A 15283-nucleotide genomic window follows, 5' to 3' on the forward strand; every position below is an offset into this window, starting at 1 on the left:
TTTCAGCCTTGAAATCATTCCCCTGAACGCCAACGCGTTTCGGATTCTTTGTCAAGGCGACATGGGGAAAGCTGAAACCCAAGAAACATCATGATTAGCACTATAAAATTAGCACTATACATATTTTACTGCTTAAACATTAGAACTTACCTACTGTTGTGAACATACACTGCGTACCGCCACAAGACTTTTCAAAAGACAAGCCGCGGCGTACAGACTCTGGAATTTAAATACCCCTCCTGTATGACGACATTTCCGGGGGGGGGGGGGGAACAGAACACATCTACTCTAACCAAGAAATTTAAAGAGACCAGCTTTGAGTTAAAGGTCCGCTTGAGCTAACCAATCTGATGACTCATTAAGCCCCTTAGGCGACATGGTATCTAATATAAACATCCACCGGAGTTTGCATCGGTTAAGCCTCCGGGCAGTGATTTCAAGGTTGAAAGCTAAGTATTCAGAATTGATATTCATGAGTAATTGTATGAAATAATAAGATATAAGCACCAGAAATGACCAAAAGTTGATAGCAATAATTGAAAAAAAGAAAAAGAATTAATACGGAGGAGGAGGTACCGTGGGGCAAATGAAGATTTTATTCCCTTCAAACTATACTGTTTGTTGGGCCGTCTGATACCCCTTTTGGACCTCATTAAGAACTCATTCTATATGGGTTAACTATTTATAGGACTCTGTGAATATTCTTGGATTGTGAAAAATTGCAGGCAGACCTTAGGAAATTGGAAGACTGGGCGTCCAAATGGCAGATACAATTTAATGTGGATAAATGCAAAGTGATGCACATTGGGAAGAATAACCTGAATCAGTTACTGGATGCTAGGGTCCACCTTGGGGGTTAGCACACAAGAAAAGTATCTGGGTATCATCGTAAATAACACAATGAAACCTTCCGCCCACTGTGTGGCGGCGGCCAAAAAAGCAAATAGGATGCTAGGAATTATTAAAAAAGGTATGGTTAACAAGACTAACAATGTTATAATGCCCCTGTATCGCTCCATGGTACGACCTCATTGCGTTCAATTCTGGTCTCCTTATCTCAAGAAAGATATTGTGGCGCTAGAAAAGGTTCAAAGAAGAGCGACCAAGATGGTAAAGGGGATGGAACTCCTCTCATATGAGGAAAGACTAAAATGGTTAGGGTCTTCATCTAAGAAAAGAGATGGCTGAGGAGAGATATGATTGAAGTCTACAAAATCCTGAGTGGAGTAGAACAGGTACAAGTGGATCAATTTTTCATTCCATCAAAAATTATGATGACTAGGGGACACTTGATGAAGTTACACGGAAATACTTTTAAAACCAATAGGAGGAAATTTTTTTCACTCAGAGAATAGTTAAGCTCTAGAACGTATTGCCAGAGGATGTGGTAAGAGCAGATAGTGTAGCTAGTTTTAAGAAAGGTTTGGAAAAGTCCATAGTGTGTTATTGAGAAAGACATGGGGGAAGCCACTGTTTGTCCTGTATCGGTAGCATGGAATATTGCTACTCCTTGGGTTTTGGCCAGGTACTAGTGACCTGGATTGGCCACCGTCAGGACGGGCTACTGGGCTTGATGGACCATTGGTCTGAACCAGTAAGGCTAGTCTTATGTTCTTACCTCTTAATATTGCTACTTATACATGTAGGACAATTTATACATTCAGACAGCTTTGTTTACATACAAAGCCTTCTAAAATTGCCTCCTTAATGTCTCAAAATTCTTTTTTGATATGTTCAACATTCATGAAAATCTTCTTGAACACCATTATCTGTGATACCTTCACCTTTTAAAACATTTTGACAGGCTGAACTTTGTGGAAATTGATTGCAGTTTTCGCTTTTTCTTCTTTAAGCTGTATGTGTTTCAAACAAGACCAAACATCAAAACATCTGATACTCAAAGCACAAATTAATAGTATTTTATTTTATAGTAATGCAGTCTCGGGGCTGGGTAGGTTTACTACTCATTTAAAACCCCACCTCCAGTGTTTACAGCCTTGTACAACATAAGTAACATATGTAATTCCAAGTTACATGTCTGAAAGAGTTTACTACAAAGAATAAGATTAAGTGGCCTACAAAAGGTGGAAAAAGGAATAAAACCTGATTCTGTTGTATGAGTTCATGAAATACCACAGAGATAAACTAATACCACAGAAATAAATTGCCAAATACCTAAATAAATTTTGATTTCTGACTGTTTATAAGATATGATTGGAAACTATACTATAGCAAAAATTCTAAATTAATTAGCCCTGTTAGTTTTTATTTATTTTAGTTCTTGCTTCAACAGGACAAGCTATACTATAGTTGACATCATGTTTGCAGTTGAGCTGTGGATCTGAAAGACGAAAAGTAACCTGTCTCAAATCACACACACATTTGCAGGCAGAGGGGAGTTTAATTCATGTCCTAGGGACTTTTATCCAACTATTTAGTTCAGTGCTCCAACTATTATTCCAATAGAGACATAAGCAGGCAATACCAAAGTACTTTTGGAGGAAAAAAAAGGCTGTTCATTTAAATAATAGAAGTCATATACAGTGCTTTCAAAAAGACATGCCAAATGCTTTCAATTAAGTAGGACGTCTACCTGATCAACTTTAAAACCGATGTTTAATCATGTGCTAGAGAAGAGATTAGATTGCTTGGACAATTACCAGAATTGACAAGTCTGTATAAGAAGGAAGATGTTTCCATTCTTCTGTAGTCTTGGGAAATCCTTGTACAGTTTAAGAACAATGTCCTATGTTGCCTTTCCTTAAAATTACTTAATTTGTTCTACTTATGATTCATTCTCTATGAAGGATGTTTATGGATTTGGATTTTTACATGTACTGTAATTGCCTTGCCAAAGCAAGTAAAGTGAGTTACTTTATGTTCTTTAAGGTTATTGCAGGGCAACTGGAGTACAGTCCCATATAAAAGTCAAGACTATTATTGTAAAACCTCTTTCGACAAATCTGACTTAATAGGTTGGTGGTTGTTCCTGTTGATTATGAAAAAATCTGAGGTGTCTGTTTTGTCTAAGCTATGTGTCATTTCAAAGTAGGTAGCTGGTAAACAGATACAGAAAGAAAGGGTAAATTCTAGTTTGTCATACTTTTTACCTTTTCCTCCCCCACCCACAATAAAAAAGGGTATTGATAGCGATAAATTTTGTACTGCACTGCTAATTTAGTAGGAGTGAAATATTAGGGCTCCTTTTACAAAGCCACACTAGAGCCTTAATGCGCAGAATAGCGTGTGCTAAATTGCCGTACACGCTAGCCGCTTCCTTTTGAGCAGGTGGTAGATTTCTGGCTAGCGCGCACTAATTCGGTGCGTGCGTTAAAACCGCTAGCGCGGCTTTGTAAAAGGAGCCCTTAGTCTTTATCACAGTTAAAAATGTAAAGTAAGTTTCTCTATTTGACATTCATATGTAAAACAATCCTGTTTTCAAATATTCTAGTCCAGTATTTCTCACTTGTAAAAAAAATAAAGGATGTAGCATTTGTATGATGTATTTCTTATATTGCTCTGTTACATGTTTTAATGTTATATTCAAAATCTGTAGTAATCTAATCCATGTTCTACATGTTTGTTTTGTTTGCTACAAAGTCCTGAATATTTTAACACACAGCTAAAAAATAGTTAACTTACAGGAAATATAATAATAAAAAAAAATACCAGTGCTTTTTTTTTTTTTACTTCTGATATACCTAAGTAATGGAGTCCTTTTTAGAGTAATGTACAGTAGCTAAACAATTTGCTCATTCTTTGCCCTACTTTATTCTAACTTCTGATTTATCTTTTGTTTTAATTAATTTTACTCTCTGTGATATTGCTAGTTGGTGATCGTCATTCTTTTTTAAAATTAATTAATTGGGTTTTTTTAACCTTCTTTATGAAGAGATTTGCCCAAGTTAATCTGCTTTGCTGAAACAATTTTTCATTTTTAAATAATTGCAAACATTCTAGTTTTGCTTTGTAGCTTAAACACATTACTCTACTAAGAAAATTAACAGTGCATACATAAATTAATTCTAGTAGGTGAAAATAGCACATAAATCCCTACTAGAAACAAACATATAGGCAAACACATTCATAACATAGTCTGGTAATACTGCAATGGCAAGGTAACCTACATAAGCATTTCCATATCTCGTTAATTAAATACACATTTCCAACTATCAATATGCTGTGCAATTGCTAGCTTAGGAAAGTACAGTCAAAGTGACTGTCCCTTTTGTTCGCTTCAGAATAGCAACTGCTTCCTCATGGGTAACTCCTTCCAAAGTATGCCCATTCACAGCGATAATCTGATCACCCCTTTTCAGGCGTCCATCTTCTGCTGCTGCTCCCTAAAAGCATAAAAAAATGCTTAGAATTTGAAACCTATGTATTTATATATTAACCTGCTTGCACTGACTGTACAAAGAACTAAGAAAGAATCAATGGGAAGATTAGGTACTTACCTCGATAATCTTCTTTCAGGAATAAGAGCATATGAGTTCTGACGGTAGTCGATATTCCCAGAGCTTGGGTGGGGGTACTCAGTTGGTATTTGTTAAGATTAGGGGTACTTGGCTTGAAAAGGTTGAGAAACACTGTTGTAGAGCCCTGTTTCTCAACTCAATCCTGGAGTACCCCCTTGCCAGTCAGGTTTTCAGGATATCCACAATGAACATGCATAAACGTGAATTGCTTACATTGCCTTCATTATATACAAATTTATTTCATGGTTATTCATTGTGGATATCCTGATAACCTGACTGGCAAAGGGGTACTCCAGGACCGAGTTGAGAAACACTGTTGTAGAGCCCCCTTCAGTTTGTACCAAAGTTTCCAAGTTTATTGATTTTTAATATCCCGACCATCAAGCAATTGTCTGGCCGGTTAACAATAATGTTTAAAAAAAGAATTGAGTGTAATAGTATGTGCAAAAAGATGTCTAAAGTTAAACATAAATGACAAAGACTTGACGTACTGGAATGTGAGGGCAGTAAGTGTGGAAAGAGAAAAAAGTTACATTGTATAGGTGAGAAGGAGAGGGTGGGGGGGAGGATTGAACAAAAGGGAGGGGAACATTAAAATAATGGAAGCTTGCTGGTCGAAAGAAGAAAGAGAGGATGCTTTTAGGTTTGATTAAAAGCATCTCGAAATAAGAAAGTTTTTAGATTGATCTTGAATTTGACTAGTTGTTGTTCGTCACGAAGATGTTGTGGCAGTGAGTTCCATAAGGTAGGGGCTGTTATAGCGAAGTTTGTTTTGCGAGTATAATAGAAATCTTTAAGGGATGGAATATAGAGAAGTTTTTGGTCGGATGATCTTAATGTGCGAGTGGCACTTTGAGGTATAAGAAGTTTATCGAGGAATGTAGGTTGATGTAAGAGTTTGATTTTGAAAGTGAGTAGAATAATTTTATAAGTGATACGATGAGAAATTGGAAGCCAGTGGGCTTCCTTTAAGAGAGGAGTGACATGATCATATTTGTTTTTTTTTATAGATAAGTTTTATTGCAGTATTTTGTATTAGTTGAAGGCGTCGTAATTCCTTTTGCGGAAGGCCGTTAAGGAGCGAATTGCAGTAGTCTAGATGAGAAATTACTAAAGAGTGGGTCAATATAGTAATAGAATCAGTGTTTAGAATGGAAATTAATGATCTAATGATGCGAAGTTTATAGAAGCAGACCTTTACTACGGAACTAATATGTTCGTGAAAGGAGAGATCTCTATCAATGATGACGCCAAGTAGTTTAATTTTAGTTTCCATATGTAGTGGGATGGATTTGATAGAGATAGTTCCTGGTAGTGATTCAGATTTTTTAGTAGGGAGTAGGAGTGCACAAGATTTGTCAATGTTAAGCAATCAAACAGTACTAAAACAAATAAATAAAAAGGAGGGGGAATGAGAAGTTTGCTTTATAAGAAATAATTAACAATACCGTAAACAACTTAGGTAAAATGAACAGAAACCATCCATCAAAATACAACCAGCATTAAATTTATGGAACTCGTAGAGTCTCTCACCACTTTACACTTTTTCTCTTTCCTTTTTTTTCCATCTGATAGGAAAAAAATATACACATCTGGACATCTCTGTTTGTCCGAACAGTAGGCAGGCAAACTCTAGACTGACAGGGTGGGGTGTCATATGCCCTTATTCCAGAAAGAAGATTATCACGTTAAGTACCTAATCTTCCCTTCTGGTGCAAAGGGTATATGAGTCCTGACAGTACGTGATATACCAAAGCAGTCTCCTGATCCTAGGGTGGGACAGATGGAGTGTGTTGGGTGGCAGGGGGGCAGGCAGGGAGAGAGGAAGAAAAAGTTGGGGCAGGGAATGGAATATGCTGAGTGGCAAGGGGGGGAAAGAGTAAGAAAAAGTTGGAGGGAATGGAGTGTGTTGTGTGGCAGGAAGGGAGAGAGGAAGAAAAGTTGGGGACCTTAACACCGAGGTCCCAAAAGCAGCATCCTCCCTTGACGCCACATCCACCCTATAAAACTTTGTAAATGTATGGCAAGTGGACCATGTAGCTGCTCTACAAATTTCTTCAGGAAGAACTGGTCATGTCTCCGCCCATGAAAACGCCACATTTCTAGAGTGTTCTCTCAAAGAAATTAGCTGCTGTTTACCACAGCCAAATGTACGCCAATAAAATAGCCATATAAATTCATCTGGAAATGGTCACCTTAGATGCTGGCTTGTCTAGACTGTTAAGACAAAAAGATGATCTGACAAAAAACATTCTAGGTTACTTCTAGGTAATGAAGAAGACTTCTCCGTACATCCAGCAATTTCAAAACTGTGTCCCCCCTCCTTGGAACCTGTGGTCTGGAAAGTGGGTAGCCTGACTTCCTGACTAACATGGCATCTCAACACAACCTACGGCAAAAAGTTCCAGTCAGTTTATGGACTACTTCCTCTGTGAGTCCTGATCAGTCAATAGTCTAAATAGGGATGCACTTGAATTCTTGTCTTTCTGAGATGGGCTGCCACTACCATCATTACCTTGGTGAAGGTACACGTTTGGGAATGCAGAGAACTGGAAGTGTCTCCCCTGAACACAGAATCTAAAGAATCTTCTGTGTTCCAGATAAATCAGAATCTGCAGCTAGACTTGTCAAATCCAGGGAGGCCAGAAATTCCCCAGGTGCTGTTACCACAATGACTGACTGCACAGTCTCCGTGCAGAAATGTGACACCTTCAAGGCCATATTGACAGACTTCAGATCCAAAATCAGTCTCCAGTCTTCCGAGTCTTTTTTGGGCACTATGAAGTACATAGTGTAGAGTATTTGCCCAAGTCTGATTCTACGGGCGAAACAGTCTCTAAAGCTCGAATGGCTAATACCCTGTCCACTGTAGCTCGGACTTTAAATGCTTTTTTGGGCCTTCCAGCCAATGAAACCACAAAGCAATCCACTAGAGCAGAGGTAGGAAACTCCGATCCTCGAGAGCCGTATTCCAGTCGGGTTTTCAGGATTTCCCCAATGAATATGCATGAGATCTATTTGCATGCACTGCTTTCAATGCATATTCATTGGGGAAACCTGAAAATCCGACTGGAATACGGCTCTCGAGGACCAGAGTTCCCTACCCCTGCACTAGAGAATAGCTGAATTTGAATCCTTTTCGGATTATGTCCCGCACCCAGCAGAATGAGCTAATCTGTGCCAAAGCCTCCCAGTAGTCCATCAGCAGTCCTCCTATCTGTGGGAGTCTTGCTACATCCCTGATGTTATTGGGACATCTTGGAGTTCATGGTGGAGTGGGGTCTGAAGGATTGGGTACTTCTGGAGGATCCTCCTGAGTACTGTCGAAAATGCCTGGAGCCATGAAAAGTACTTTGAGGAGACCATCGAGAATTCCGAGGTTTGCTATCTACAATTATCTTCAGTCGGCGATTGGCCACACTGGCCTAATCATCATCTAAACCCTTTCCAAAAAGCATTTGCCCCTTAAAGGCAAGTCCGCTGAAAGTGGCTTTGGAAACTGAATCTCCTGTCCATTGCCTAATTTAGAGCATTCTGCTGGGCAAGATAGAATAAACCGAGACCTTGCTCAGGACTGATAATGTCATACAGGGCATCAGCTACATAGTCAATCCTCTCTATGACTAGAGGGGGGCATAGTTCGATGCATGTGCTATGAATCCTATTGAATCTGGCATGACAGGTCTGTGCCACCAAAAAGGCCTCCTTAAACCCCAAGGCTTCTGACATTTAAGAACATCTATCATGCAGTCCTGCACATCCTTCAAGACTATACCTCCTTCACTAGGGAGGGAAGTATACTTGGTAATCTGAGCTACCAGTGAGTCCACCTTTGGTTGGATGAATAGCTGCTGGAATTCAGGAGCCATGGGATCACGTTTCAAGTTTTTAATAAAAATTTGATACAGTTGCTTATCAAAACTACTAAGCGAGTTATGATTAAAATAAAGGGAGTAGACAAACATACAATCAAAATTTTTTCATTTTTTTTTTATTTAGAAAAATATAGTCATTAATATAAACAAATGGACTAACATGACATGAAAGGTATATGGGTAGAAATACAATTCAAGATAGGAAAGAGGAACAGTTAAAGGAAAAAAACCAAAGGTGTTGGGTTGCAGAAGATCGTTGATTAAAAATGGGAGAATTAATAAAGTTTAACAGAAAAAGCTGAGCTTAAGAATTGAATGCTTCCTTAAATAGGTGACTTTTGAGATGGCCTTTAAAACGGTCAAGATTTTTTTTTCTTCTCGAATTAACATTGGAAAGGTATTCCAGATCTGAAGGGTGACTGCAAAGAAGATGTTCTGATGTTTGGTGCCTATTATTCTTAAAGATGGAATAGTCAGCAGGCCGAGGTTTGTAGATCTAAGGGCACGCAAAGGTTCTTAAGGGATATTTTCCTATAATTTTGAGGATTTGAGATTGTAATGTTTTAAAGGTCAAAGAAATTTTACAGGAGATCCTGTGTTTTATTGGGAGCCAGTATGCTTTTTGTAGTAAGGGAGTTACATGATCGAATTTGTTAGAATTCATGATAAGTTTGATGGCAGCATTTTGGATTATCTGTAAACGCCTGATTTCTTTCTGTTTAATTTCAGTGAATAAGCATCCGCTGAAAATCAGGGGCGGGAAATTTCATGGCGACACCAGGAAGTATTTCTTCACCGAAAGGGTGGTTGATCATTGGAATAATCTTCCACTGCAGGTAATGGAGGCAAGCAGCGTGCCAGACTTTAAGAAAAAATGGGATAGGCATGTGGGATCTCTTAGGGGAAGAAGTTAGGGGGGTGGGTCATTACAGTGGGCAGACTTGATGGGCTGTGGCCCTTTTCTGCCATCATTTTCTATGTTTCTAAGCTATTACAATAATCTAATTTTGAAATAAACAATGAGTGGATCAAAATGTTTATTGACTTGGGTTCCAAAATTTTGAGATTGAACGAATCATTCAAACTCCCTCTTCTACGAAACTGAGCTAGCAGTTTCTAGCACAGGGAGCAGCAATGAAAGGCCCGTGCTGCTCCCGAGTCATTCAGCGCAGCTCTCTGCGCTAAAAACTGCTAGCGCAGTTTAATAGAAAAGGGGGTAAATTTAAAGAAACAGGATTTAACCACACTGCAGATATGTTCGTGAAATGAAAGTTTTTTTGTCAAATATAACACCTAAGAATTTTATGGTTGAGGTCCATTTCAAAGGAACGTTATGTAATGATATTGGGGCACATAGAAAGATACCTTCTTTCCAGGGGAAAATCATAACTTTTGTTTTATTTATTTATTTTTTAAAATATTTATTGATTTTATTAAGCATATAAAAAGTGCAACAATTAAACATTCAAAAATTCAATAAACAGCACTAACATACTTGCAAATTACTGAAACAATTTACCCATCCCCCCCTTCCTGGATGTGTGTGGAAACCAGTGAAAATAAGATTTAATCTGGTAGGTGAATTATGAATCATTAAAGTGTTTAACAAATGACTCCAATGGACTCCAAATTTCTTTAAAATTCTTAATTTTTCCAGATTGCTCCGCTAACATTCTTTCATAACAGTAATATAAACAAAGTGTTTCCCACCAAAAAGTAAAATTTAGACGATCCCAATTTTTCAAATTTCTAGTGATTAGTTGCATGGCCATCCCAGTCATTATAAGAAGAAATTTATCTTTACTTTTGTCAATTGGACTTTTAGGTTTCAACAATGTTCCAAATAAATCACATCATATGACAACGGAATAGAGACACCTAAAACAAAATTAATTTTGCCCCAAACGGATTTCCAGAAATTAAGTTTCAATGGACAATAAAATAAAAGATGATCCTATGTCCCCACTTCAAGATGACAGTGCCAGCTATTAGATTTTGTGTTATCCAGTTTTTGCAGTCTTAATGGAGTCCAAAATATTCTATATAATATATAATAGTTTGTCTCATAGATGCTGAAGCTGTACAACACATTCGCCAAGTCCAAATCCGTGGTCATTGAGGAGCAGAAATATTTTGTTGTGTTTCCATACTCCAGATTATCTTTTAAGCTTGTTTTTGTTTTTTTTGAAAGATACTCATATATTAATTTGTACCATTTGGAGGCTTGATGACCTTGAAAATCCACTTGGAAACATAGGGCTGGCAGACTATGCTGACTTACTAAAGTATGCCAATCAGGAAACCCTTTCTGAATGGCTTTTTTTAATTGCAACCATTTATAACCTTGAGATTTTGAAATATCAAACGACTGCTGTAATTGCAGTAAAGATAGGCTAATATGATTGAGTTTATCTCTACTAAGCTTCTGCCAGAGACTATAGATTAGAGAATGACACGGTGACAAAATTCATCACCGTCCCCGTCCCCGTGGAGAACCGCGGGAAATAATCCCATGCCATTTTCTAGTGTCTATTTCAACCTCGGTCCTTCTACACCAGCATTCTTCAAAGCAAAGCTTGAGGGTCAGTGGTTGAGTCCATTCATACTCTGATTCTTCCCTCTCTCCTTACAGAATGACATGAAGATGGTTTCTCGCGGTTATCTGCGGGGACGGGAACGGTGATGAATTTTGTCACTGTGTCATTCTCTACTATGGATCTCAAGTGCCCACAGCTATTTGCCGTTAGAACCAGTCTTGGCTAATAGCCTATATGCAGGCTATCATTGGTCCAACTGTCTCTTTTTTATTTTTTTGTTTGTTTTATTTATCTCTATGGACTTCTTTTAAGGCAATATTCATATAAATAGTATTTCTTTAAATATCCAAATACTCTTTCGCCCCTTTTATTTTATATAGGACAAACAAAAAAATAAAAAAGAGCCAGTTGGACCAATGATAGCACGCATATAGGCTATTAGCCAAGACTGGTTTTAACGGCAAATAGCTGTGGGCACTTGAGATCCATAGTCTCTGGCAGAAGCTTAGTAGAGATAAACTCAATCTAGCATTAACCTATCTTTAGTAATTGCAGTAAAGAAGCCATTTTATCATCCAAAATTACATCATTTAATGTTCGAATACCTGCCTGTAACCATTGTTTCCACAAGATTTTTGACTTCCCTATCATTAGTTTGGGATTCAGCCATACAGACTGACATTGCTTTCTTTATAGTGACTGGTGTTAAAAGATCTAAAAATTTTAACGTTTTCCAAGTCAAATGAAAAATCATATTATTTTTATAAATTTTTGGAAGTCTGATACTCAATATATGCTTAAAATGAAGCGGGGCCATAAGATGACTTTCAGGAATCCGGTAGATTCTCCATGAGTTCAGGAAGGATCCAATACATACCCTGATGCAAGATAAAAGCTTGATGATATCTATAAAACTTTGGAAAATTTATCCCTCCCATATGTTGAGACTTTTGTAAAGATGATAAAGCTATTCTAGGAGTTTTACCAAGCCAAAGAAAATTCAAAAGAATCCCATTTAATTTTTTTGTAAAAAGATAACTGAAAATAAATTGGTAACATACTCATTTGGTAACAAACCACAGGCAAGATCATCATTTTTATAGTTTGGACTCTCCCCCATCAAGAAATATGTAATGGATTCCATTGCTCACACATTGCTTTGACTTTCAACAATAAGGATCTTTCATTTATCAACATTGTATCTTCCAGTGTCCTTTGAATCATTATATCTAAATATTTTATACCCTCTTCCTTCCATAGAAATGGGTCAAGTATTCCCTTTACTCCCATAACTTTTGCTTTAGATATATTTAATGCTAACTTATTCTCATTCAGCCAAGATCTAATTTGCTCGAGTTTTTGATTGATGACCTCTACTTTTTCTAGGTTTTCTGGATTTATAGGATGAATCAGCTGAACGTCATCAGCTAAGGCAAACATAGAGAATCTGATAGATTGACAAAGAGTCAGAAACGGAGAGAGAAAAATATTGTATAAAAGAGGTGAAAGTATAAAACCTTGAGGTACCCCATATTTACAATGGAAGTGATCCGAAGCTGTGCTATTAAATGAAACTTTAGTTTGTTGATTAGAGAAATAAGACTGAAACCACTGAAATACTTGATCGGAAATTCCGATTGAAATGAGTCTCTGCAATAGAAGAAAGTTATCAATAGTATCAAAAGCTGAGGAAAAGATCTAGGGAAATGAGAACTACAGAATTATGATGGTACAGTAATGTTGTCACCCCCAAAAGTGAATATTCCGTTGAATGTTTTTTTCTGAAACCTGTTTGATGTGGATGCAAAACATTAGTGGATTCAATGAATTCGGAAATCTGGTTGAACACCAGTTTCTGTGTTAATTTTGCCAGGATACATAAGAATAGCATTACTGGGTCAGACCAATGGTCCATCTAAACCAGTAGCCAGTCTTCTCGGTGGCCAATCCAGGTCACTAATACCTGGCAAAAAACCAAAATAGTAGTAACATTCCATGCTACCAATCCAGGGTAAGTCGTGTCTTCCCTCATGTCTGTCTTAATAAAAGACTATGGACTTTTCTTCCAGGAAATAATCCAAATCTTTCTTAAAACCAGCTACATTAACTGATCTCACCACAACTTCTGTCAATGCATTCCAGAGCTTAATGATTCTCTGAGTGAAAAAATATTTTCTCCTATTGGTTTTAAAAGTATTCCCTTGTAACTTCATCGAGTGTCCTCTAGTTTTTGTAAATTTTTGACGGAGTAAAAAAATCGATCCACTTGTACCATTCTACATGACTCAGGATTTTGTAGACTTCAATCATATGTCCCCTCAGCCATCTCTTTTCCATGCTGAAGAGCCTTAACCTTTTTAATCTTTCCTCAGACAAGCAGAGTTCTATCCCCTTTATCATCTTTGTCGCTCTTCTTTGATCCTTTTCTAGTTCCGCTATATCTTTCTTGAGATAAGGTGACCAGAATTGAATGCAATACTCAAGTGAGGTCATACCATGTAGTGAACCAGAGGCATTATAACATTCTTAGTCATGTTAACCATCCCTTGTTTAATAATTCCTAGCACCCATGCTTTTTTGGCCTCCGACGCACATTAGGGCGAAGATTTCAGTGTATTGTCTATAATGATACAAGGATCTTTTTCTTGGGCGCTGACCCCCAAGGTGGACCCTAGCATCTGGTTGCTATGATTTGGGTTATTCTTCCCAAAGTGAATCACTTTGCATTTCTCCACATTATATTTCATCTGCCATTTGGACACTCAGTCTTCCAATTTCCTAAGGCTTGCCTGCAATTTTTCACTGTCTGTATGCCTTTTAACAACTTTGACCATATGCCTATAGCCTTGTCATTGTCTTAGTCCCACTTAGGGAGCCTTCTGGGACCTCCCAATGCTCTGTAATTAAAGCAGTCAAATCTGGATATGAGAGAAAAGTGACGCCTGAGCTTGGGAAGCACTCATAATTGAGCACTGCACAGCTGCAGCCTGCAGAGTCTCTGGGATAAGTTCCAACACCACCATTGCCTTAAACAGGCTGCATACTTTCGGGTCCTTTCCCTGCTCAAGGGGGACTACAGGCTCCTGTCCTGGATGAGTCCCTGAATTCCCCAGGAGGAACGGTTTGCTCTAGGACAGTAAAAGCATTGAAGCAGACTTCCAGTCTTCCCCCAGTCTTTATCTAACTGGTCCTCTGGTTCTTGCTCAGGAATCTCTGCCAGATAGAACATAGAACAGTTACAAGAGATTCCCAACAATTTCAGTAAGCTTTCACAAATGTTGGGGTAAATCCATGACCAGGGCTTCCGTAGCACCCAATAGGGCTGATATTTGCTGTCTCTTTGAGTTCCACTGGTTCCATGTATCTGCGCTTTCACCCGATCACCATCCAAAGTCTCTGGAGGTGTTCTTTTGCTGAAACAAGGAGTCCTCTGGAATCCTCCCAGCCTTCAGGGTACCAGAAGAGGCTATGCCTGAGGCCCCCCCCCTCACATGCCCTTGGCATGTGGAAAACAACCGTTGTTCAGCCGGACATGCACTACAAATCTGGATGTGAGGGAATTACAGGCCTGTTAGTCTAACCTCAGTAGGGAGTAGACTAATGGAAATGCTTCTTAAGCGGATAGTGAAATTTCTAGAATCGAATGGACTGCAGACCCGAGGCAGCATGGTCTTATGAGAGGCAGGTCTTATCAGACAAATCTGATTGATTTCTTTGACTGGGTGACCAAACAATTGGACATAAGAGGGGCGCAATATGTAGTATACTTGGACTTTAGCAAAGCTTTTGACACGGTGCAGCATAAGTGACTGATAAATAAACTGAATGCATGTGGCATGGGCCCAAAACTGAAGGGGGGCTCTAGAGCACTGGAGAAGGAGGCAGAGCTGAAGAATGTAAATTTAATCCTTCTGCAATCAACTCATGACTATGGGTATATCACCTACTGTCAAGGACTCATATGCCCTTTAAACCAGAGGACACTCTTAGGGCTCCTTTTATTAAGCCACGTTATGGCTTTAACGTGCGAATAGTGCATGCTAGATTGCCATGCGCGCTAGACCTTAACGTCAGCATTGAGCTGGCGTTAGTTCTAGAAGCATAGCGCGCGGTAATTTCCTGGGTGCGCTAAAAACGCTAGCGCACCTTAGTAAAAGGAGCCCTTAGTTAATTTTTGATAATGATTGATCAACTTTCATGTGTTATTATAACTCTTTCCAGCAGTTTAAAAAGAAGCTGAAAACACATTTGTTTGTAAGGGCTTTTTTTTTTTTTTTTTGAAGATCTGATGGGGCATTTTTACTTATATTGACTGTTTTTTGTAAATATTATCCGTGCTTTGGAGTGTAATGTATGTTGTTTTAATTATTATGCATGTTTTCAATTGTAAACT

General features: G+C 38.3%; 1 protein-coding gene across 9 annotated transcripts in view; it reads right to left on the reverse strand.

Moving 5' to 3' along the window:
- Window positions 1–2035: 2035 nt before the first annotated feature.
- MPDZ (multiple PDZ domain crumbs cell polarity complex component) overlaps window positions 2036–15283 on the reverse strand; it is a 550514-nt gene continuing 537266 nt past the window's right edge. For all 9 annotated transcript variants that reach the window (XM_033918951.1, XM_033918923.1, XM_033918958.1 and 6 more), the window contains one exon: window positions 2036–4343. In XM_033918951.1, the coding sequence (XP_033774842.1) occupies window positions 4197–4343 (147 nt within the window). In that variant the 3' untranslated portion in view covers window positions 2036–4196. The remainder of the gene's footprint in view (window positions 4344–15283) is intronic.

The sequence above is a fragment of the Geotrypetes seraphini genome, chromosome 1 (genome assembly GCF_902459505.1).
Source record: "Geotrypetes seraphini chromosome 1, aGeoSer1.1, whole genome shotgun sequence".
Taxonomy (NCBI): Eukaryota; Metazoa; Chordata; class Amphibia; order Gymnophiona; family Dermophiidae; genus Geotrypetes; species Geotrypetes seraphini.